The 26,405-nt window shown below is 41.0% G+C and overlaps 1 protein-coding gene across 1 annotated transcript in view; it reads left to right on the forward strand.

The window, feature by feature from the left end:
- The window catches only part of LOC120401373 (protein eyes shut homolog), a 676,185-nt gene that overhangs the window by 597,102 nt on the left and 52,678 nt on the right, over positions 1 to 26,405 (forward strand). The window contains exons 19-20 of the mRNA XM_039531293.1: positions 5,839 to 5,963; positions 14,454 to 14,578. Coding sequence (XP_039387227.1) covers positions 5,839 to 5,963; positions 14,454 to 14,578 — 250 coding nt within the window. The remainder of the gene's footprint in view (positions 1 to 5,838; positions 5,964 to 14,453; positions 14,579 to 26,405) is intronic.

Here is a 26,405-nt window from a genome sequence, read left to right on the forward strand (position 1 = left end):
TTGCTTATTATATGTTTTCTACTTTTATTCCACATCATAATGTGGCTGACATGCTTTTAAAAGTGTAAAATGTACAGGTTTATCAAAGATTTTTCCTCCTCCAGCATTAGGCACTCCTATGTACAAATTATAGCTGTAAAATTATGTTCATAGAACCATATTTAGGCACCTGAATAAATGGCTTGATTTTCAGAGATGCTGAGTTCCATTAATTTTAATGAGAATGGCATAGCAGATTTTGCTAGTCCTAAGAGACCAAAAATTCATTTATTGTTAAGCATTTGTGATCTTTCATTCATTTTACAGACTATTAATCCAAGAACTGGTAAATCACATATCAGTACTGTGATGGGTTGGATCACAGAAACCCCCCTGGGAGCTGCCAACCGATGTGTCAAGACTACTTCTATCTCTGTTTTCCCTGCCAGCTCAGGACTTCAGCACCCTGTCTTGCTGAGCCAGACACTCTTGTCTACTTCAACAAAGACCCAGAGTCTGAATTACCTGCCCCAAAGCTGCAGGTTTACCTGATAACAGCTCACAGAAGTGTGCTTGTCTTTAGCACCCAGATGCCCAAATCCCAATGGAGTCTAAACCCAAATAAATCCGTTTTACCCTGCATAGAGCTTATGCAAGGTAAACTCATAAATTGTTCGCCCTCTATAACACTGATAGAGAGATATGCACATTTGTTTGCTCCCCCAGGTATTAATACATACTCTGAGTTAATAAGTAAAAAGTGATTTTATTAAATACAAAAAGTAGGATCTAAGTGGTTCCAAGTAGTAACAGACAGAACAAAGTAAGTTACCAAGCAAAATAAAATAAAATGCGTAAATCTATGTCTAGTCAAACTAAATAAAGATAGGATCCTCACCAGTTCCAGAATGCTCCCTTTTACAGGCTAATCTCCTTTTAACCTGGGTCCAGCAATTACTCACACCTCCTGTAGTTACTGTCCTTTGTTCCAGTTTCCTTTAAGTATCCTGGGGGGTGGAGAGGCTCCTTCTTTAGCCAGCTGAAGACCAAATGGAGGGGTCTCCCAGTGGTTTAAATAGACCCTCTCTTGTGGAGGGAGACCCTCTCCTCACCCTGTGTAGAATCCAGTCACATAATGGAGATTTGGAATCACATGGGCAAGTCACATGCCCATACATGACTCAGGACTTGCAGGGAGCTGCCATTACCCACATGTTACCTTGAATGTCCTCAGGTAGACTTCTTATGTGGATTGGAGTCTTCCAAGCTCTTTTGTCTGTTAAATGCTTCTTGACTGAGCACATTCCTTTCCCAAGAAGTGACCAAATGTTCTAACTAAGGCTACTTAGAAATCAAGTAATTATACAGCCAATGTTCATAACTTTGAACACACAAATGGTGCCTGCATACAACTAGGATGAACATAACCGGTAGATCATAACCTTTACATAGATATGTTACATGGCATAAGTAGCAAACCTCTATTCCAGTTATATCATACATACATTTATAAGCACCCCCACCCCATAAAGCCTTATGGGGTACACTGTCACAAGTCCTTCCCAATCAATGATGGTTTAGACATGAGGGCTTTACAAAAACAGAAGTTTGCCTAGTCTCAGGTTTCTATGTGAACCTAAGGTTCACACATTGATATATGCAGTGGTGTTGTAGCCATTTAGGTCCCAGGATATCAGAGAGGCAACAATTAGTCCTTTGGTGCTGGCAGACCAGGTGCCAGCTCATGCCAAAGCCTGAGGTCAATTCACTTGTGTATTAGTATAGATCAAAATAATTGTTAAATGTATAAGAGTGTATTTGGAGTTTCAACTTTATGAAAATTAATGGGATGTTACATGCATCGTTGTCACTTATCCGTATCCTGTTATAATGTAATAGCAAACATTTACATGTGTTTACTTCTGTAACTAAATAACCCATCAAAGGAGAAAGAAGCGCTAAATTCTAAACAAGTGGTCATTGTGTGTGATGATAGGAGGTCAAAGACTCTCAGTGCATTCCTCACTCGCTGTCAGCAAAGGAAAAGCCCACATGGGTAGAGACACTGTCAGCTTATTTTCTGTCAGAAGAAGCTACAGGAATGTTCTGAAGGAAAGCTCCTTCATCTCTGTACTGTTTGGATTCTAACAGGGCAGAATAATTGAATAAGAAGATGAAGATCCCCAGAGTTATTCTGGGTAGCCCTGAGAGAATTCTGGGAAACTGTCAGATTACTACATCTCTGCTACCATTTCAAATTATAGACTGTGACTCACCTGTACATATATTTTACCTGCTTTAACCTCTCAATAACTCTTACTTCCTTTTTGTAGCTAATAAACCTTAACTTAATTTACTATAGAAATGGCTCCCAGCATAGTCTTTGATGTAAGATCTAGAATACCAATTGATCTGGGGTAAGTGACTGGTCACTTGGGACTGGAAGCAACCCAAATGTGATGTGATCTTTGGTATAAGTGACCACTGTCTGGGCAGCAAGATAGACTGGAGCATCTAAGGGGACTGTCTGTGACTGCATGGTAAGACTGGTATTGTGATCCAGGAATCCATTTGTGGTACTGGCTTGGTGAAATCTAATTTAGAAACACCACCAGTTTGGAGTGTCTGCCCTGTTTCTGACAGTCTGCCTTGAGGTAGGCACTCACAGTTGTGAGTCACTACAGACAGTGTGACAGGTCCTACCTCACTCACCTTGTCTCTTCCCGGACCTAGATGAGCCTGTGTCCAAGCTATCAACCATCCACAACTCCCTTCCACATGGCTCCTGTACCTAAGGGGAAGCAAGGACGGGAGAGCAGTGCTTTTGGGTCTTTGAACAACCATTAAACTGTTCTTTCTCCACTGGTGCCTTTTGCAATCCTTCCCTCTCCCGCCCTTTCTCCCCAGCTCACATGGCCCAGGGACTATTGCTACCAAAGTTCTACTCAAGAAATGCCCAGACACAGGGGCACAGTGACTGCTCCTTAAAATCTTTCCTATAGCTTCTGCTGTTACGTGCATGACAATGGTTTATGGGATTTCAATAAAATCATTGATTTACTGCAATATGTTGCTCGGGGATCATGTCAGGGTGGAGGGTGGGGTGGTATGGGTTGGGAGCCAGCTTCAAGTATGTATCACTAGAGCAAGATGGGATATTTCCAGGGAGTGGGGGCAGGAAGGGAGGTGTCCATTGTAAAAACATACAAACCTTGTGTTCTGGTTCCTGCAGCAATTCTGGGTCCTCCTCAGTGTTGACTTCCTCAACCGGGTCCACTGAGTAGAGGTGCAGAATCTTTCAGTGGGTCTCCCTGGGCTTCCTTGGTGCCCTGCCCCTCATCAGCATCACATCATATTATGAGGCCAGTGGGGTTGAGGAGGAACTCATGAGTCACTTCAGGCTATGTATTTATAGCCTGGGAGAGCACCCAGTCCAGTTCATCATAGCATGGGACTGTGCGAGGCATCCGAGAGTGACTGTTTTGAGTACATCGCACTCTGGTATGGAATCTCAGGAGCTTCATGTGCTCCTGGCACTGGGACAGAGTCTCATGAATGCCAGCCTCTTTCAGCCTCTGTGAAATCTCCCAGTAGAGCTGTATGGTCCTGCCAGTCTGGGCAAAGTTATGGAGGATGATGAACTTTGACCACACATTGATGAGCACCTGCATGTGCTCCAGAGATGAGATGGCAGCTCTTAGAACATGATCCCTGCATTCCCAATGAACTGTTCGGAACTGCTCAGCAGATGTCCTCTGGCAGGGGACCTTTATACATTTGGGTAAGGTTCAGACAGCAAAGTGTTCAATGCATTATGGGAGAGGCCCTGGAGGACTATTGATACTCATGACCTCATATACATGCCTTGCCCCCATCCACACTGCATTGCAGAAGGGTACAGGGCTATGCTGCAGTAGAGGTGTATATATACCCACATTCCTCATGCGTGCTATGTTACTCGCTGTGTGCTCTCCTTCAGGAACATGCTTCAAAGCTTCAGATGGAGACAGTTGGGGGTTATGGCACAACAATTCACATGTAACTTTGTACAGTTGCAAGTGTGGACATAGCCTTAGTTATCTAGGGGAGCAGTAGGTTGGTGGCCTATAACCTCCTCTTACAGCTATTTAAGAGTGGCCAGGTGGCCTGCTTCTTCCATCTATCTTTACTCAGGGTATTTAGAAAATCCACTGTTATTTTTAGATAAGGTAATTTAGAAGGGATATTCTCATGCTTCAGGGCATAAGCCAGCCACTAACCAAAGATGGTTAGGAAAAAAATTCTCTTCTCACTTTATTTTAGATATGCCTATTTTGGGTTTTATTTCACCTCCTAGTGAAACAACTGACACTAGCCACTCTCAGAGACAGAATATTAGACTAGCTGGAATCCCAGTCTGATCTGGGTTGGTGATTCTTATGCTGTGTCTTTCTATCTAGTATTTTTGGGACAGCTGGGAAGAAAAGCTTCTGCCCCCACTTCTACTTGCTCTGATTACACAAAGGACCTACTTAATAATAGTAGTGGATTGAGCATCTCTGACATAAGAAGAAAAGAAATACGGGTAGTAGCTTCAGCAACAAAGTTTGTTTCCCACACTGCTGCTTTTGAATGAGGAACAGATGGGGTGAAGAGGCTGCCCACTTCTTAGAAGGTGCTTCCTGAATAGGATGGAAGGACATAAGGACTTCTCGCTCACTTTCCTAGGGAATGGTCCCTTAGGTTGCCTGTAAAGACTTTGGTAGAAGTTGCTGTGGGCCATTACCTGCACCCGAATCACCTAACAATAAGTAAGGAGCTTGGGCCTACTCTTAGGAGTGGCGTTTTGAGAGGAGTGGGGTCCTGTGGGTGAATAAAAGTTCTGTCATGCAGAAGGCATGTGTGTGTATGCAGATGCAGATGTGTGCACGTGCACAAAGGATGAGAGCCACAGGCAATCTCACCAGTGAAATACATCTGTTTCATTAGGAAAATGGGAAATCTGCCTAGGTTAGATTCATATTTGCTTTAGGTTTCAGATTTAGGTTGACCTGAATTCCAAAAACATATAAGAATGGTGCATATCCAGGTGAGCCAAATACGCAAACTGAAAAAGGCAGTTTTCACACCCTCTTTTTGCTAGTTTGAAAAAAATATCTGCCCTAATATGTCTTCGGTAGAATACAGTGGACCACAGCCAAATAGCGTGAGTAGCTGAGAATTCATGATTTTCAAGCTATTGTTGAAATTATTAGGGACTACCTTGGTATTGATAAAGGATCACACAGTCAGGTTTGATTTAAAAAAAAAAGTCAAATCCAGAAAACCTACTGAAACATACTGGAAATTTTTTTGAGGCAGAGCTGTTATTAGATACACCTGACAACAGCAATCAAATCATGGTTACTAGTCCTTAGTCTTTTTGCTCTAGTTATCTCTAGTGGGGATACATTTCACCATAGATAATTTTCTACGCCTAGACTGTTATTACTTGGCTAAATAAACCAAAGTTTAGTAGAAGGAGCTCTTCCCAAGAGCATATTAAGAAGAGGATTTTTTTTCAAGTATTTGTTTACCCACCTTTTTAGAGCCAATAAACTGGAAGCAAAGCCTGTTAGATTTACTTTTGAACTAACTTTTAGAGTTTAGATAGGAATTTGAAGAGGTGTTGAGATATCATGAAACCACAAGAAGATCACTACCGATTTAATGGTGAAACCTTGAGGTACAACAGAAACTAGTCAAAAGAAAAATTACATATGTGCACTTGTGCCCTGCCAGTGTAAATGTCAATACATTATATGAATTATCTCCACAGAGAATATAATACATATAATGGAACAGGTGCAGTATATCACTATGGAATGTTGTTTGTTTCAGGTGTCACACTGGATTTTCTGGTCAGTTTTGTGAAATAGAAGTTAATGAGTGTGGTTCATCGCCTTGTCTACATGGTTCAACCTGTGAAGATCATATCAATGGATACACTTGCAAATGTCAACATGGTAATTACTGACAGATTATTCTCAAGCAGAACATTTTAAATGCATAGTTACTATTATATGAGGAAGTTGTTTTTGATTGTAACCTCAGTTAAAATATACAGTTCAAAAGTTAAACTATGCCTTTTATCTGATGTATGTAAAGACAAGATCATTATAAGAAACTTCCCCTCTTGTTAGAACATGCATTGCCAGATGCACTTGAAAAAAATGAATGAAGGCTAAGGATAGAATTAACTACTCTAATTAACATATTAAAAGGGCTTCAAATTAAAATTAAGTATTTTATTAAGACAGTTTGAAACATTGGCTAAACCTAGATCTACGGGTTTTCATAGATTCCAAGGAGGGATGGGACCAGCATGATCATCTAGTCTGACTGCCTCTATATTCTAAGCCATAAAACTTCCTAGAAATAATCCCTCTTTGAACTAGAACATATTTTAAAAAATATACATAATCAAGATTTTAAAATTGCCAATGATGGAGAATCCACCACAACCCTTTGGTAATTTTTCCAATGGTTAATTACCCTAGATAATTAAAAAAATACACCTTATTTCCTGTCTGGATATGTCTAGCTTCAACTTCCAACCTGAACCTTCTTATTAGTCTGCTAGATTGAAGAGCCCATTCACAAATATTTGTTCCCTGTGTAGGTATCTATAGGTCCTGATTAAGTCTATGATCTTGATTACTGTAATTAAACTCTAAATCAGTTAAGAACTGTGTTAGGACAAATTTTTAAAAGTTATTTTAACTGGGTAAAAATAGCATTAATTGTGATAAATTGTTCAACATGTTTTTGACTAAAGGCATGTGTGGTCATGATGTTTCTGAAAACTATAAATGGGGTGACAGATGAGACAGAAACTTCTCAAACTGGCAGCTACTAACAGTTGCTCATCTGGATCAGGTTTAACTATTAGCCTTTATGGGTCAGTGGAGGACTATCAGTTTTGTAGAACTATATAAAGCAAGGTCACAAAACACCTCCATTGAGTCATCTACTAGGGCCTGTATGTTTCAGGACTAACTGCTGTATGTCATTTGTATTGATAAGTTATATGTTGTTTAATATCAGCAGTGCCTTGGCCACTTCAGTTAGTACCCGATGCCGCAACTCAATTGCTCTTATATATAAAAATGTGTGCTTCATATTCTTTCAAAACCTTTCCTTCTTCTGTTTCAAGCCATGCTCCAAGACTGATTAACTTCCTTCATTCCTTTATATTGCCTGATATAATGCAGCTATGTTTTCATTGTATACTCTTTAGCAGGAGAAATTGACGCTGCAGTTAGTAGCCAAATCTTTTAGATCCCGGCCAGCATGGACTGTCAAGCAATCTCAGCTATCTTAACCATGATCAAGAAACCTTGGATATTGGCCTATCCCTGAAAATCCTTTGATGGTCTCTCACCTCCTAAACACATTCTTTAGTCCTTAGCCTCCAAATATAATATGAATGTAATCTGCCTTCAGGAGACATGTCAAATCTTTTCTGCCAACCACTTTTAACATCAAAGGTTATGACCTTGTGAGTTACTGTTCGCATAGTAAATATGGTCATGCTACCTATGTTAGAGCATATTTTGCTGATATGGAACCACTCCCACTTAATTCAGACCTCTGTGATGTTGTTAGAGTGGGTCATTTTGGAGTGGCAAATGGCCTAACCAAGACTGGCCTACCCCAAATATTCTTATTGAGCTCCCACACCCTGCCACCTCACTATCTGGGAATATGGAGAGTCAGATCAAAATGGACCTTTTGAACTGGATCTCTCTCCAGGACTTTCTCCTCATCCATCATCCAAAACAACAGGGTAGTTTTCATTCTGCCAGATGGAAACAAGATTCACCTGACTTCACCTGGACCACCTGTACTGGCAATCACCCACTTCAACCTGTAAGTATTATATCAAAAAACTTCCCACGTAGTCAACACCATCCAATTCTTACCAAAGTTGGAATAACCATACTTATTGTAAGCACCAATAAAAACACTTGCTGGAACTATCAGAAAGCAAACTGGCTAAGCTTTACACAATTCATTGACTGCTACATTTCTTGTACTCCACACAACATTTCTACTGAAGAATCTTCAATGCAGTTCATAAAAGCCATTCACAAATCTGCCACCATGTCAGTTCCAAGAAGTTATTATAAGATCTACATTTTCTCCTCATATGAGGAATGTGCAGGGGTTGTTCCTGGGGCTGGTTTTGTTCAATATCTTTATCAATGATCTGGATGATGGGATAGATTGCACCCTCAGCAAATTCACACATGACATTAAGATGGGGAGAGAGGTAGATATGGTGGAAGATAGGGATAGGGTCCAGAGTGACCTAGACAAATTGGAGGATTGGGCCAAAAGAAATCTGATGAGGTTCAACAAGCACAAGTGCAGAGTCCTGCACTTAGGACGGAAGAATCTCATGCACTGCTACAGGTTGGGGACCGACTGGCTAAGCAGCAGTTCTGAAGAAGGACATGGGGATTACAATGGATGAGAAGCTGGATATGAGTCAGCAGTGTGCCCTGGATGCCAAGAAGGCTAACGGCATATTGGGCTGCATTAGTAGGAGCATTGCCAGCAGATCAAGGAAAGTGATTATTCCCCTCTATTCGGCATTAGTGAGGCCACATCTGGAGTATTGCATCCAGTTTTGGGCCCCCAACTACAGAAAGGATGTGGAAAAATTGGAAAGAGTCCAGTGGAGGGCAACTAAAATGATCAGGGGCTGGGGCACATGACTTATGAGGAGAGGCTGAGGGAACTGTGCTTGTTTAGTCTGCAGAAGGTAAGAGTGAGGGGGGATTTGATAGCAGCCTTCAACTACCTGAAGGGGGATTCCAAAGAGGATGGAGCTAGGCTGTTCTCAGTGGTGGCAGATGACAGAACAATGAGTGATGGTCTCAAGTTGCAGTAGGGAAGGTCTAGGTGGGATATTAGGAAACACTATTTCACTAGACAGGTGGTGAAGCACTGGAGAGCCACCATTTCCAAGCTCCATGTCGGTAAACAAACAAACAAACAGTCCCTGGAGGTCCCAGAACAATGGTCTGTCTCAGAGCTTAGTTCTAGAACCAACACTTTTCAATTTTTTCACCAATGACCTTCCCTGCAGCACTGCCAGGCATTTTATTTACACAGTTGACATCTTTTTGGCAGTACAAGATGAGGATTTTGGTCACCTAGAAGTTCTAAATACTGATACGAAAAAGATCATACAGTATTGTATAAGATGAAGATGTAAATGTAGGACCAAAAATACAGTTTCCAGCTGCTTCTCTCTATAGTACATGGAGGACAACACACATCTTAATATCTTCTTCAATGGACTCGGGCTGGACCATGACCCAAAGCCTGTGTACCTAGATGTTACATTGGACTATACCTTGATTTTCAAAGAACATCTTACCAAGAGCTCACTGATAAGGACAAAAAAGCTACTTAATCAGCAAACTAGCTGATTCTGCCTGTGGAGCCAATGTGCAGACACTAAGTAATTCTGGGCTTTCTTGGTGCTATTCTGAAGAAGAATATTGCTTCCCAGTGTGGCTCAGCTCTTTTTACACAGGACTAGTAGATGGTCTTCTGTATGAAAGCTTGTGTACCACAACAGTTATCATGAGACCAACCTACCGGGCCTGGCTGCTGGTCCCATCCAACATCACCCCTCCTGACATCAGGCAACAAGTCACCTTGAAGAATCTGCTCCTTACAGTCCCAAGCATCTACCCCTGTTTAAAGATGTGTTTAATCCACTGAGCCACTGTCTCGCTTCAAGACATCCTGTTTGGACAATTCCCCTAAGGAACCTTGATATTACCTCCAGATGACATATTAGGTGTCAAGGACAAGCTTCATACATAGGCAGTGCCTGTCTTGTGACAGATCCAACAGCTCAGGCACCTGGTTTTGACCTTCCATGCCATCTTTAGGTGAAGATCATTCACTTCAGATATGCTGCTAATGACTATGACAAGTTCCATATATCATCTTATTCAAATGGCAGCATCTACAAATAATGCATTCTGTCATCTCTTGCTCACTAAGAACCAATTAGCTATTTGAACAATGTACTTTGGGGTGTGGTGCATTCTTCACCACTTGAAGTCTTTAAATAAAGACTGTATATCTTTCTAAAAGATACACAATAGCTCAAACAGAAGTTATGGACTTGGGACAGGAATCACTGGGTGAAATTATATGTTTGGCAGGGGGTAAGACTAGTTGATCCAAGTCTTTTTTTAAAAAATGTTAGGAATTAAAAGAGAAGGAATAATATGTGCAGCAGACATTTAGCAATGAGTGGGGTATCTGTATAGTTCCTCTTTGAGTGCTAGTCCCTATAGTTCTACAGTTGGTGTGCAGATGTCAGAGAATATACTAATCAGCAGTCTCCACTGAGGTGGCATATAAGCTCTTCTACTCCATGTTCACTTTTGTAGTTGCCAGAGGTGCTGGAGGCTGAATAACAGACACACAAAATATCTTGTTTGCCTTGATGAGGGGCATGTTTGGAGTGCTACAAAATCTGTAGGTCCTTCTTGAAGCAGACCCTCCACTGAAGGGAGGTGCATCTGAGGGCTCTCCTCATGGATCAGGGGATGAGGCTGGTCTCTGACCACATGCCTGGATCCTTGGGAGACTGGAGGCTGTCAAAATCTGTCCTGGCTTTAATCTTGAAAGATCATTCAAGCCCACAGCTTCTTTGTCTGAGAAGCACAGAGATAAATCAGACTTGGACTGCAAATCTTCAGAGGAGAAGTGGTGAAGATCTCCCTCCCTGGATCCAACTTTTGGGGCTACATAAGACCACCAGGCTGTCAGACATTAAGGGTCAGTCAGAACTTTATACAAGTTCTCTGAGCACCATAAATCGACCAGGACAAGGAAGGAAAGTACCTCAACCTGCCAAAAATCCTACTCCACTTCAAGCCTTCAGATGCAGATCTTGAACTACTAGGCCAGTGGTTTTGAACCTGTGGTTTGCAGATCCCTGTGGGGTCCACAGATGGTCTCTAAGATTTCCAAAGGAGTCTGCACATCCATTCAAAATTTTTTAGGGGTCTGCAAATCAAAAAAGGTTGAAAACCACTGAACCGTGCAGTCTTGGCAAAATATGACTCCATCAACTGGTTTGCTATACAACAGTTTACTGACAAGCTGCTTCAGGATTGCAAGGATGATTTCCAGATTATCCCAGCAGAAGGTCATATGATGGCCAGAACCAAGCTACAGGTGGCCTTGAATGAAACATACTGCCTCTAGGATGATGGCAACATCAGGCACCATGTGACACTCTTGCTGACTGGCCTTGGCAGGCAAATCTAAAGAATTATGAACAAACAACTATTGAGAGCCTGCCATATGAGGGCTGCTTGCTCTTTCATGTGAAGTCTGACAAGGCCATGAGATCTCTCCAAGATGCTAGGGCCACCCATGGATCCTTAGGGATCATTACCCCAGCCTCCAGAATAGGGCACTTCAGATCCCAATCCTATCAGCAATAGCCATTCTTGCAGTAAAGACCATCTGAGCATCTGGGCCGCAGGCAGAGACTTTCAAGAAGACAGTCCATTGCATGGGAGATCTGTGCCTTATTTACACCACTCTACTTTGGCAGTGACCAGGCAGCAGATTTGATTCAGTGCCTGAGGACAGCATATCATTCATTTTGTGATCCTTACTCTCCTTTCCTTTCAGCAACCCTCTGGCTCACTTCCTACATATCTGGTAAAGCTAAACACCTCAGACTACTGGGTTTTTGATGTAATACAGAGAGGCAATGCCATTCAGTTCTTCTTCCCTCCCCCAGCCATCCTACTTCCCTGTCTCTTTTCAGGGACCTTTCCCATAAGAGCCTGCTTTGACTAAAAGTTAAGTCCTTCTTGCTTTGGGCATGGTAGAGTTTTGCCCTTAGCACAGGGGAAGGGCTCTCTATTCAAGGTACCTTCTCATTCCCAAGAACATAGAGAAGGTACCTTGAAGCAGACCCTGCTTCAACAAATGTTAGATGTTAGAACCCTGAACACCTTTATTAAGAAATTCAGGTTCAAGATGGTCTCCCTTGTGTCCATCATCCCCTTCATAGACCAGAAAGACTGATATGCTGTCTCGACCTCAAGGATATGTTCTTTCTTGTTGTGATACAACCAGTACACAAGCATTTCCTGTGGTTTGTTGGACAACAGTCACTACCAATACTTGGTTTTGCGTTTTGGGCTCTCTGCAGCATCCTTGGTGCCTTATGCTTGTGGCAGCCTATCACAGAAGTATGAGTATTGAGGTGTTCCCATACTTAGATGGCTGGCTGGTCAAGGGACACTAGAATCTCAGGTCTGTGACAACACTGTGTGCATTCTCTAGCTGTTCACATATTTGTGCATGCTGGTAAATTAGAAGAAATCAACATGAACACCTGTGTGGTAGATAGAGTTCATTAGGACCATGTTCAACACAAGAAGAGCCACTGCCTATAGAACACATGATCTCTGCTCCCATCTGCATTCCCACCTCTTGAAGTGAGTAAGATCCTTCTATAGGCTGGTGGGTTTTATGGCAGTTTGTATGTTCATTACCCCATATGTGAAGCTACACTTCCAGTAACTTCAGACATGGCTGTCTTTGGTCTATCCCCAAGAAGACATCACCTTCCTCAGTCCTCCAGTTGCTATTTGGTGGAATGACCTATACTCTTCCCAAGTCTCACACTGGGAGAATAGAGCAAAGCTGCATATGATGGATGTAAGCAGAGTTGTATTATTCCATCTGAACAGGACAAGACCCTTCCAGAAATCTCCTAGGCTGTTTCTGACTTACATGGAGAGAGTCAAAGGACAAGGTGTGTCTACTCAAACAATATCAAACTGGATATTTCAATGCATCGGGTCATGTTACATGCTAGCGGGCAGGCAGCCACCCAACAGAATAAGTGTCTACTCCACAAGGGCACAGTCCACCTACATGGCCTCTTTAGCAAATCTGCCTATCCAAGATATTTGCATAGCAGCAACCTGGTCATCCATACACATGTTCACAAAGCACTATGCACTGATACAAACAGCCAGGGATGACATGGGATACAATCCGTGTTTAGAAAGGCTTCTTATACCTGCCCTCAATGAGGGCTACCCATTGGGAGTCACCAACTGTGGAATATGTATCTGGACTAGCACTCAAAGAAGAAAAAAGAGGTTACTTATCTGTACAGTAACTGATATTCTTTGAGATATGTAACCTGTATACATATTCCATAACCTAGTTATAATTCCTGCTACTTGAGAGTCCCAACATCCAGGTGGCAAAGGAATTGGGTGTGGCAGAGTGGCTGACTCTTTACACCTTTGCAAAGTGCGTGAGGAGAACATAGGCACATGCACCTCCCTGTTAGATACTTCTGACTAGAAAATTCTTTGACATGTGCACTGGACATTCACTCACCAACTGTGGAATATTTATCTAGCAAAACATCTCAAAGAACATCAGTCTCTGTACAGGTAAGCAACCTCTTTTTTTCTATAATAAGGTTCATTGTTCTGGGTTTAGATGTATAGATAAGTATGCTGCTTCCACAGTTCTCCCAGCATCTAACAGTGGAGTGAGCAAGACAGAGACTCAGATTGTATCCCTTAAAGGTACATTGTCAGGCCAATTTTGGCCCCAAATTTAGGGGTTTTCTTAATCCTAACAAAAACATCTTTAACAAACAGACATTATCCAGAGCACTGGCAAGCTAAGCAGTGCAACACTATGTTAATGCATGAGGACCTGATTAGAATCTATACAGGAACATAGGAATTGCCATACAAGATTAGAATGCTGGTCCATCTAGTCCAGTATCCTGTCTCAAAGCATGGGCAACACCAGCATAAAATGTGAAAAAGGGGACAAAAAAATCTCATATTCTTTTAATTTTACTAAAGTAAGGGCTGGTTCTGGATGCTCCTGCACAGGTGTGCGATGGGACAAGAGGTTACAGGAAATATTTGACCCCTGAACTAGCTCAAGGTCCAGCCAATAATATAGATATAGCTTTCCCTTGAGCTGGAGGTTTAGTTAACTTCCAGCAGTATGTTCAGTGAGGCTGGGATATGGCCAGGTCTTCTCCTCCTGGCTGCACACTTGCTGATGTCTGGCAGCAGAAGTAGGTATTATTATTTATTATTTCTATAACATCCTAAGAGTATTAATGTCTTAATAAAGTACCAGAACTAGTGAGATCTGTATACCTTGGTCTTTTTTTATAATATTGCCTGTTGCTAAATAAATACTTTACTCTTAGTTCCCCTACAGTATCATGTAGTCAGTTCACATACTCAGCTCTCTCTCTGTACATAGATATATGCCAGGGCTATTTGTGTTTACTTTTATGTGACTACCTGACCTAAGGTCAATGTATAGATTTATAGGTTTGGGGGTTTTTTTGTTTTTTTTTTTGTTGTTGTTTTTTGAGTAAGCATGTTTTTCTATTTTGACAGGTTGGGCAGGCTTGAATTGTGAGGAGGATATTGATGAATGCAGCTCTAATCCCTGTGTACATGGCATCTGCGTCCAGAAGGAACCCAGCTTGGGTTACACCTGTTTTTGCAAACCTGGATTTGTGGTACGATTCTACATTTTTATTACTTCCCTACAGATCTTCTACTATCAATGCACAAATGCATCTTTATTTCACTCCTTTCCTTATCCTCATTCAGATAATGCCTAGTTTCCAAACAACTGGACAATTTTAACAACTCTTGCTATTGTAGCATCTCTATTATTCCAAATAGTTGTTCATCCAACACTAGCAAAACATGATTTAATGCAATTTAAGTGTATTGTAATGGATTTGTCAGTACCATCAACCTCTATTAATAATTTTTGAAATATATATTGAATCATCTATCACTTCAAAGTACTGTATGTGTCACTATTACTTACAGTTGCTAAACAGTGGTATCTGAGATATGGTAGCATCTCTCTTTACTTAAAGTTGGAAACAATAGTGATATAGCATTCCACTCTGTGGTAATTGTGGGTAAATGTTGATGGTCCAGTGATTAGAGCACTAACCTATGACTTTGGAGACCTGGATTCAATTCCATTCTCCAACTCAGACTTCCTGTTTGACTTTTGGCAAGTCATTTAAGGCCAGACCCACAAAGGGGCTAAGGCACCTAAACACCATAGCCTCTCTGTGCCTCAGTCCATCAACAGTAAAATGGGGATAATGGTACTTCCCTACTTTACAGGTATATTGGGAGGATAAATACATTAAACATCATGAAGCACTTTGAGATCAACTGATGAAAAGAGTTATTTTTTTATTTTGAATGGCAACTATTATACTTACTTTCAATTTATAAACTTAAAATTATCAGTTTGCAGGTAAGCCATTAAGACATTTACCTAAATAATTGACATCAGTTTTCAAGGTTATCAAATGGTCATTTAATATATGCTTCTTGCACAATAGTAGTTATCCTCAGTTACTCCAGGTTTACATATCTTTAAAGTGGTCATCAGATTCTTGTCTATTTTCATCTTTATATTTAGTTGTGATAAAAGCCTTCTAATTAACTTATCACATAAAAAGGCTGTATTGAGACCTTAAATTTTATAGGATTAGGGAACATTAACTAGAAATCTTCTTCATCTGAGGAACAGATCATTTGAAGCTGGAATGAGCAGAGAAGAAATATTAACGTGTGTGTAAAACTGAGAAGCAATGTCAGCTAGCCCTTATTTCAGACTTTAGAGCACTAGTGTGAAACGATGAACTGTTAATTAGAACTAGTGACTCTCCTTATCAAAATAAAATGGGAATTTGACCCAGTCCAATATGGAAGTATCTATATTGTTCCAAAATTCTCATGGACTACCACAATCTAACAATATTTTTTTTACAGATGTATTACAAGGTTACAGGTTCTATGACTCTGTATAAAAGATGTGAAACTGTTCTATTGACTCTTCTAGCAGCCACATCAGGTGGGATCTGTTACCTTCAACTTAGGATATAAAGAGGTTTGAGGTTCCCGACGCAGTCAGAAGGAACTATTAGAGAAGTGGGTTCAAACTACAGTATAGCAGATTTAGATACAATCTCAGGAAAAAACTTCCTAACCATAAGAACAGTAGGACAATTGAACAGAGTGCCTAGGGCGGTTGTGGATGCTTCTTCACTGGAGGTTTTCAAAAGGAAGCTGGATAGATATCTGTCTTGGATGGTTTAGACACAACAAATCCTATATCTTGGCAGGGGGTTAGACTAGATGACTCTTGCGGTCCCTTCTAACCCTATGATTCTAAGTTGTATGTGAAGGAACTGTAAAAAAAAAAAAAAACAGGGGGCACAAGCTCTGGTGGGAAGGTTTTTTATAGTTATTTAAGTTAACAATCAATCTTATAAGGCTTAAAGCAAAAACAATAGTAACAGGACTACTAATAAGAGAAGCACTCTTTGTGGATGATTGTGCCCTCCTAGCACACTGAAGGAGATCTCCAGTACATTGTAGATTGCTTTGCCGAAGTATCAAAATTGTTTGGCCATACAATCAACCTGGAGAAAACTGTGGTGTTGCATCAATCATCTTCACCACTCTATTCTGTACCATATCCATTAGTTGAATCCAAGTAAAACAAGTTGTTAATTATACCTATCTCGGCAGCAAAATCTCCAATGATAGATCTCTTGACAAAGAGATTACGAATAGGATACAGAAAGTTTCTCACTCACTAGGAAAGCTACAAAGTCCTGAAATCCCACAACATAACCCTCTCAACAAAAATAAAACTTTACAACACTTATGTGGTCACATCTCTCCTCTGTGGCTGTGAGACCTGGACACCATACAAATGGCATATCAAACCGCTAGAGGCCTTCCATATGCGGTCTCTGCATGCCATTATGGGGATCTGCTGGTAAGACAAACTTACCAACTGTGAGGTTCTCCAAAAGTCAAATGCCACAAGCATTGAGGCCATGCTGATAAAAGCACAACTACGCTGGCTTGGACACATCATTAGGATGCCTGAACATCGACTCCCCAGAAAAATTTTCTATGGAGAATTGCCACAAGGACATCAGAATCAAGGTTGACCCAGAAAGTGATACAAGGACAGCATCAAGAACAGCATACGCTTTGGTGCAATAAAACCAGATGATTTTGAGAAGCTGCGTCAAATAGATCAGCCTGGCAACACACAACACCTAGAGCTTTCCAAGCCTTTGAAGAGGACAGAAATAATCGACTGTTAGCTGCACGGGAAAAGTGTCATACCACTGCTATAGCTACCAAGACACCAATTACTTTGTCTGCCCGACCTGCTCATGAGCATGCACATCACGCTTTGGACTTCAGAGTTACTCCAGAATCCACAAAAAGAGAGAGCATGAACTGATGGATTACAGACCGAACAGTAAAGGAAACTCTAGGTAGTGAATAAAGTTGGATCATGTGTGTCTGCATGTGCACACATGCTCTGTTAGGAGCAGTTGGGGAATGTTTCCTGTCTTACAAATTGCTGTTATCAAAAACCAAAATATGCAAAGGAAAAAAACCCTGTCTATAATGAGTTACTGCACTGTTTCATCTAAGAGAAACTCATTAAAGTCAACAGGAGTCATATAAACCTTTAAAAATTCACCTCATTTCATTTAAATACTTTGCACCTACAGCAGCCAAACTGTTACAAATATACTTTATCACATAACTGAAATCAAATTATTGAATTTAAATAGCATTCACTTTGTTAAATTAAAAAAGTACTTTATCCAAGTGAAGGAATATGTTTTCTATCTAACATTGTTCTTTGACTTTCATTAAGACATTTTATGATGCATGGGTGTCATGCAGGGCAGTTGTTCCTTTCAGAATAAAGAAATCACTATTTATTACAGTAATTAGATTTAAGGAAAGCTTTGTGCTAGGAATATCTTTGTATGTTTAACCTTTTTGAACTAAGTTTTAAGGCACTGCCAGAGTTCTCGATTGTTCTCAGTTAATCACTCAGAGCAAATTCCTATTCTGTACTGATCTTGTTTGCCCCACCCTTGACCAAGCCAAAAGCCAGAGTGAGGAAGGGGAGCAGGGGTGGGACAGGGCCAAAAGCAGCCCCCTACCCTGCCCTGCAGAGCTCTGCCCAGGGAAGGTGGAGGGACCCTCAGGGTCCCCATAGTTGCCCACATTGCTCTTCCCGACCTGGCCATTGTGGACAGAAGAACACATAGATATAAATTGGCCATCAACAGGTTCAGATTTGAAATGAGATGAAGGTTTCTAACCATCAGAGGAGTGAAGTTCTAGAGCAGTTTTTCAAGGGGCACAGTGAGTGGTGGGGGGGGAATCGTAACTAGCTTCAAGACTGAGCTTGATAAATTTATGGAGGGGATGGTATGATGAGATTGCCTACAATGGCATGTAGCTGATCTGCAACTGTTAGCAGCAAATCTCTCCAATGGCTTGTGATGGGACACTAGATAGGGAGGGCTCTAAGTCACTACAGACAATTATTTTCCAGGTGTCAGGCTGATGAGTCGTGTCCACATGCTCAGGGTATAACTGATTGCCATATTTGGGTTTGAGAAGGAATTTTCCCCCAGGTCAGATTGGCAGAGATGTTTTTCCCCCTTCCTCTGCAGCATGGGGCACAGGTCACTTGCAGGAGTGGGTGGTGTGGTTCTGTGGCCTGCAGTGTGCATGAGGTCAAACTGGATGATCATGAGGGTCCCATCTGACCTTAAAGTCTATGAGTTTAAAAGTGAATAGCTAAGCGTTATTTAGGTCACATAATTCAAGAACCAGGGGTTACCCAATTACATTAATAGGTAGCATGTTTAAAACTAACTTAAGTAAATACTTTTTCACACACTGCACAGTGAACTTGCGGAACTCATTGCCAGTGGATGTTGTGAAGGCCAAAAATATAACTGGAATCAAAACAGAATTAGATGAATTCATGGAGGATAGGTCATCCATGGCTATTAGCCAAGATTGTCATGGAATCATAGTGTTAGAAGGAACCGCAAGGGTCATGTAGTCTAGCCTCCTGTCAAGATGCAGATTTGTTGTGTCTAAACCATCCAAGATAGATGGCTATCCAGCCTCCTTTTGAAAACCTCCAGTGAAGGAGCTTCCACAACCGCCATAGGCAGTCTGTTCCATTTTCCTAGTTCTTACAGTGATGAAATTTTTCCTGAGATTTAATGTAAATCTGCTGTGCTCTAGTTTGCACCCATTGCCTCTTATCCTGCCCTCTGTGGAAAAAGAGAACAACTTTTCTCCATCTTTTTATTACAGTCGTTCAAGTGTTTGAAGACTACTATCATATTCCCCCCTTAGTCTCCTCTTTTCCAAACTAAACATATCCAGTTCCTTCAGCCTTTGCATTCTTTCCCTATGATCATCTTTATTGCTTGGCTCTGGATCCTTTCCAGTTTCTTGACTTTCCTTCTATAGGTTGTTGACCAAAACTGGACATAGTACTCCAGCTGAGCCCTAACCAGCACCAACTGCCAGAAGCTAGGACTGGATGACATAGGATGGATCACTCAAATGTGCAGTTCTGTTCAGTTCATTCTCCTTGAAGCCTCTGGCACTAGTCACTATTAGAGACAGGATACGGGGGCAGATGGACCATTGGTCTGTCCTAGTATGACCGTTATTATATTCATAATATAGTCCCAACCTATTATATATATATATAGTTGGTGGGTAAAGAGGGTCCATTTCCCAAAGCTGAAAGAATCATGAGCAAAACAGAGTCAGAGGAAACATTTATTCCTGAAAATTTGAATCATAATTGGGTGCAGTTTAAGAATGATTTATTAGATGCACAAAAACCCAGAGTTTGATAATCACATAAGATATAATTTTATTTGGTTAAGAAATATCCCGGTTAAGAGAAGTGTGTGTGTGTGTGGTGTTGAGTGAGAAGTAATTTTATCCCCCAAATTTTAGTAAGTTTTAGTAACAGAATTCTTTTCCATACTGCAGTGGGGCTGTAGTCACCACGCTGGTGCTTCCTGCTGGCCATCTTGGGGATTAGCTCTGCAGGCTGGTATGTCCTCCCCCCATGGTGCCTCACCCTCTCTGACCTGTGTCACTCCAGGGACTGCAGCATTCTCTTCAAGACACGGCCCTCTAGCTGTGACACCATCTGTGCTCCCTCACTCTGGGGTTTAATACGGCCATCCAACTGTCCTGCCAATTCCTTAATGGTGAGTGGGGGGGAACCGGCTCTGCCTACTACTCTGGGTCCCGACCCAAGGACCCTGTGGACGGCAGCCACGTGTTGCTTCTCAGTACGTTTTCCTGGGCCACTTCCCTGCAGCCCCAGCACCTCCTTCACCCTCAGCCTCAGCATGTCAGTCCTAAAAGCCAGCCAGGAGCTCCTTCTCACACCACCCTAGTCTCTGCCAGAAGCTGCTCTCTCCATGGTGCTAACTTCCATTCCTGCTAAGAACCCAGTCCTCCCTTTTTGAACTCCAGGCAGCAACTGACCCCACTCTCCCCTGTGGCTCTTGTTATATGGACCTGCTGGGCCTGTTCTGGCTGTTCCTCACAGCCTCTCTCCTATTGGATGCTTTTCCCTAGGCCTCTGTTAACCCCATATATACCAACGTGGGGTGGCTACCCCATCACACATACCTTAACGGACTCCGCAATTAAAACTAAGCAAAATAATCACAATTATTAACAAGGGCTATTTTATTCTTCAAAAAAGAAGAGGAAATATTAAACTAAACAACACAAATGACAGAACACAAATGAATCTGGTACTTTCATTTCACCCTATTCGGTATGCCTCTTTGTGGAGCAGTTTTAACAGAAATTACATCTTTGAGAAGCCTGCCTTTATTAGGGCTCTTTTCTCTTGGTATATACAAGATATTATTTCCCATCATTACTGTGAGTCCAATCTTAGTAACTAAAAACTGTTTATGAATGTGCAAAATAATATTATGGACAGGTGGATCATGCCAGGTTAAAATAACCTATACATTTTATTAATGGGCAAAGTAAACAATCTTAACTAAATCCTATGGAATCAAAGGAAATATTTCAATCAGCTTTTTTAAAAGAAGACATTTAAGGAGCTGTCTAAAGAAAGGCTAATTAGCAAATATTATGAATTTTAAATCCAATTAAATCCCACTTTTTCTGTTTACCAGTGTTTAGCCCTGCTGTTTTTCCAGGCATACATGATATAACCATCTGGTGATTAATGAGAGAAACTATTAATATATTAAGTTAAAAGAGAATTTCCCAATCGCAATACAATTTCTGCAATAGATTTTAAATCTAATCCATTGCTAGTGTTTTAGTTAATTTCCTCTCCCCAATCCATGTTTTGGGGATGTCATCCTTGGGTTGATTTTCTTGAGGTTTCTCTGTTGATAGTGTCTTTGTTCTTCGCTGTCTGTGGCAGCTTGCTTATAGAAATAGACAGGACAAGTTGATGAGTACTGTGTGTCTATGTAGGGTAGCAGGGAGTGTGTGTGAGAGAGGTGCTTACTTTAGTGTTTTAGATTCAAGCTGGCTGCTGTCATCCTTTCATTAGCTCCATCCCTTTGGGGTTTGGTTTTGGTGACATCTTCAGCTCCTGAATAGGCCTCCTGAATAGGCAGGCGCTTTATGAATATGCAATGCACTTCTAATTGTCTTTGTTTTCTGGGGCAGGAAAATCTCACATAAGTTTTAAGGTTAGTTTTAACTGTTTCTTTTTATTCAGTCTGTTCTCCAAAATATGTACTCAGTTTAATCAGGGTTTAACAGGAATTGAACTTTTATTGCCAAAAAAAAGGTCTTGAGAGATTTTAGTCCTCAAAACAGTCTTTTTAAAATTAAGTGTTTTTAAAGACAGTTTTTACCTTAAATAATTATTTTTAAACGTTGTTGTTTCTGTAACAACTTTGGAAGAAATTATTCTTTTTGTCTTTCTGAGTTGGGTGAGGAATTGTTTGAGTTTGCCAGATAGCTAATTAATTCCCTGTGAATATAAATATTCTGTATTTAAATGGCTTCTTCACATTAGTAATTAGTTTAGGAAGGTCATTAGATTCCATTTTGGAATATAAAGCATTTTTACCATTTATATGGCAATGATATTAGGAAATTACATTAGACGTTTTGCATTTAGCTAACATATCTGCATCTATCTATTCTACAATGACTTGCCATCTGAACATTTAGGAAATGAATAAAGGTTTTCTACAAAATATTTCTCAACTATCAATGTTTTTCTTAAGATTTCAAGGAGGAAGATTTTAGAGTGATTACAAAAGAATCCATTTTACTACCTAGTCTTATGATTCTGATAACATATCCTCACTCATGATTCCTCTTTGTGCTTAACATTTTCTTGATGTCAGGATCTTACTTTTGCAAGGCCTGTTGTTTTAGATAAAACTATCTCTTTGCCAAATGATGTTTTAGACAAGATAGGTGTCCTGTTCTGTGCAAAGACACTTTGGTTTAGTTGCCTTTTAAACTAAATGGTGTTTACTAGTTGCAATATACAATTGGCAGTTAAAAACTTGCATCAGATATTCTATTCAAATCACTAACCATAACAACCAAAGCTATGTTCATTTTCCAAAATATAATATGAAAGAAAGTGACATAGGAAATTAAAGCAAGATAAAGTTTAAAATGCAGCTTTTTCTGAGTTTACATAAACATTTGAACAAATCATAACATGGTGTTATCTCCTTTAACATTTGGGCCTTGCCCCTGAGGTGACAGAAAGCCCTTATGGAGAACAATTTAAATCCTAAATAAATTACTATAGGTCCAGTGACATCATCAAGCAATATGCAGGGGGAAAAATAGAAATAGTCAATAAGTATTTCTGTTCTTTAACTGGAAAAGCAGGATGATGTAGTCATATCTTACAGTTATTAGGAATACTTCCTATTCCATCAGTAATTAGAAAGAATGTTAAACAGCAGCTATTACAGTTAAATATTCGTCAATCAAAAGGACTGGATAACTGGCATCCAAGATTATTAAAAGAATTGGCTGAGGATGTTCTGTGAATGACTACTGTAGATTTTTAACAAATTCAGCTCTGGGGATGTTCCAGAGGACTGGTGAAACACTAATGTTTAAAAAGAGTAACTGGAATGACCCAGGTAACAGGAGGGCAGTAAGTCTGACATCAATCCTGGGTAAAATTATGGAATGGCTTCTGGGGTGCAAAAGAGTATATGTAGGTGATGAGCACCAAATAAATTTATCCCTGAAATTACTAAAAAACATAATCTAGAGAAAAAGGAAATAGGCCCAATCTTAATAATTGTTTCTCAAAATGCTAATTCAGGGATCAGACCTATATTATTTTTGTCACATGAGGTTCTCATCATGATCAAAGAAAAGCAAAATACAATTATTTATTATGAATATGTATTAATAAAGAAAGGAAAAGGGGGCAATGAAACAAAAACAAAATCAAGCAGTCAATAATGGTTATCTCAGTCCCAGTCTGTTCTTTCCATTCTCTGTGGAGAGCTTTCAACAGAGATACTGTTGAAATACCAATACCAATACCTATGAGTCCAAAAACTCCTATTCACCTTCTGATAATTGTCCACATGGATCCCACTTCTGGTGAGCATGCACCCCAGGTATTCAAGTTCAGAATCTTTTGTCCAGCAGTGTCTATTGGGGCCCTACCTGGAATCTGAATGCCCTCACAACCCTCCCCCACCCAGAGGTATAAAAATCAGAACAGTCCAAGCATCCCACAGTTCCTTTAAATTATCTGTGGGTATAAAACAGAATGTTTGGCAGTGTCCACTTTTGTTGCATGCTGCATGACTCAAATCCCATATATATATATATATATATATAGTTAGTATATTAATCTAGATAATATAGTTGTCAGTTTTTCTGATTGTTTTTATTCCTATTGGCTTAAAAAAAAAGACTTATTACTGGTAGGGACTTTCCTGGTATTGGGACCTAGCCTCTATGCCTGATCCAGGGTTAGAAATTTGCCCCTTTTGTGAGGCGGTTATTCTGCCGAACAACGAACAATATGTGTACCTTTGTCGTTCCTTTTCCAAAAGAACTCTGAAAGCAAGAGACGCTAGCCTTAAATTATTCGTCCTAGAGTGTTCATGAAAGCCTCTTCAGCCTCCAAATACTCAGGAGAAAGGCTCTAACAGGCTTGAACAGGCTTCATCCCTGAGTGCTCCTGTGAACTGTGGTTCATCTTAGATCTCTCAGGCTCACTCAAAGATGTTAGCTTCTGAGACAAACAGAGCAGCTAAGTCTTCCTTCAGAGCTAAGACATAGACCCCCCACCCCTCTCCCCCAGTGCCTATGAAAGTGGCACTCAAAAGTCACCATGTGTTTGACTTGTCTCAGGCTCTAAAATCAAAGCATAGCAATGACCTAAGATGGGTCACTCTGGTACATAGGAACCAAAGTGAAATGAATTTCTGTGGTACTGGTGAAATCTGGGACCATATTTTCCTCCAGCATGGACTGTCTGATATCCAAGACTCTGGGTACTCAGCATTCTGATACTCAGCATCTCCATCCTGAACTTCTTGGTACTATTGTTATCACCATACTTACACCAGCAGGAACTCTGGCATTTGTACCAACTCACCTCCCTTCCTGCATAGAAGAGACACAGGAACACTCTACCATACAAGACAGGGTAGCCTCACTGCTGGATAAGAAGTACTCCTTTTCATTTTCTCCTTATTTATTAAGAAGGGAATCATCCTCTGCTTACTCTTCTTCTCTGTGGTTATCACTTTGGGAATTAGGGAGGAACTCAAGAAAATGTTCTCTGAGCAGGAAAAGGCATAGGTCTCATAAGGAACAGGCCCCACTGGTATCCTTCTCTATGTCCATCAGTGCAGTATTCATTTTATCATCACTCATGACCATACTGGGCATGCTGGGGTACGCATCCCAATTCTCACAAGCCAGGTTTCACTGCCACCTAAATATTGTGGATTTCAGAGCCTTCTGCCTGGCATGCAAAGCCAGTCTAGGTTTCCACAATCCAAGTGCTGACAGACAATATCACAGCCATGTGCCAGCTCAACGGATGGGGGGTAAGGTTATCTCCACTCTTTTAAGAGGCTGTTTGGTTTTGGATTTTCTGTCTACTTAATCAGATTGTACCTGCCACACATTCAGAGTTCTCTAGAAAATCAGATACCTTCCTCAGATACCTTTTGGACAATGGGATTGATGCACACCTACTGGTCAGTCCTGTTGGTACTTAGTATCCTCAGGGAACTGAGATCATACAGAGCCCTAGCATTGGCCAAGCAATTCTTGTACTTGAATCTGACCAACCTGTCAATGCAGCACCAATCACATTACCTATGCTACATGACAGTCTCACAGAATCAGACAGATCCTGCACCCAAATCCATCACCCTTACATCTGGCAGCCAACATGCCAAATGATTAATTGCCACAGAAAGGAGCTATTCAGCTAAAGTTCAAAACATTCTGGTTCATAGCAAAAACAAACAAACAACCCACACTTCAAAAAAAAAAAAACGTTACTAGACTGATTTACATAGCAAAGTGGGAAAAAGTTTTCTATTTGGGCATCTGTGATGGTCTTTACTCATGAGGAGAGTTGCCCAGTGGTCAGGGGGCTGTAACCCTTGGACATGTGAAGGGTGTGGGGTTGGTAGATGAGCTGTGGCCTTCCAATCCACTGGGCTCTGACTTAGGGCCCTGTGAGGGTAACAAAAGGGTCTGACACCCAGGAGCACTTTCAGATCTCAATCTCTGGGCCACTTCCTATCAGAGTTTGCAATCTGTAACAGGAGACTGTGAAGGGGGTCAGCTCACCACTTGGGCTTGGCTCGGCAAGGTAGCTCTCTCCCTCTTGGGGTGGCAGCTGCCTCCTCATGTGCCTTGGCACACTGGTCAGGTCAGTACCAAGTCTCTCCCTTTCAGGGGTAGTCAATATACAAAACATGAGGAATGAACACAAATAAACTGGGTTAGTATGTGGGAGGGGAATATGTATCCTTCTCAGGGTCTATCAGAGACAAGCCCTCCCTCCCCTCAGGGAGGGATAATCAGGCAGCTGGTGATGGGAGAAATCCTGCTTTCCCTCAGGCCTTTCCTCAGGAGTTGCAAGGTAAACTTCCCTGGCCTGTCCACAAATAAGCTGTTCTTCTCCTTTTTAACTCTTTCTCCAGTCTGTGTATCTCTTTTAGGTGTGGTGGGGCAGGACTGGCTGTGCCCAGAGCAGCTCCTTAACCCCTTGTGGCCCAGTGTGGAGTATCCCATCTCAGCATCCTCAAAATCACCTGACATCCTTGACAATCAAATTTCTTCTGTTTTGTTCCATTGACTAGCCCTAAAACAATTGAGATTTCCCATCAACTCCATAAAGAGTATATTTAGCAATACTTTCTGCACATTACTCTCATATTCAGGACCATATACCGTATC

Source organism: Mauremys reevesii, linkage group 3 (genome assembly GCF_016161935.1).
Source record: "Mauremys reevesii isolate NIE-2019 linkage group 3, ASM1616193v1, whole genome shotgun sequence".
Taxonomy (NCBI): domain Eukaryota; kingdom Metazoa; phylum Chordata; order Testudines; family Geoemydidae; genus Mauremys; species Mauremys reevesii.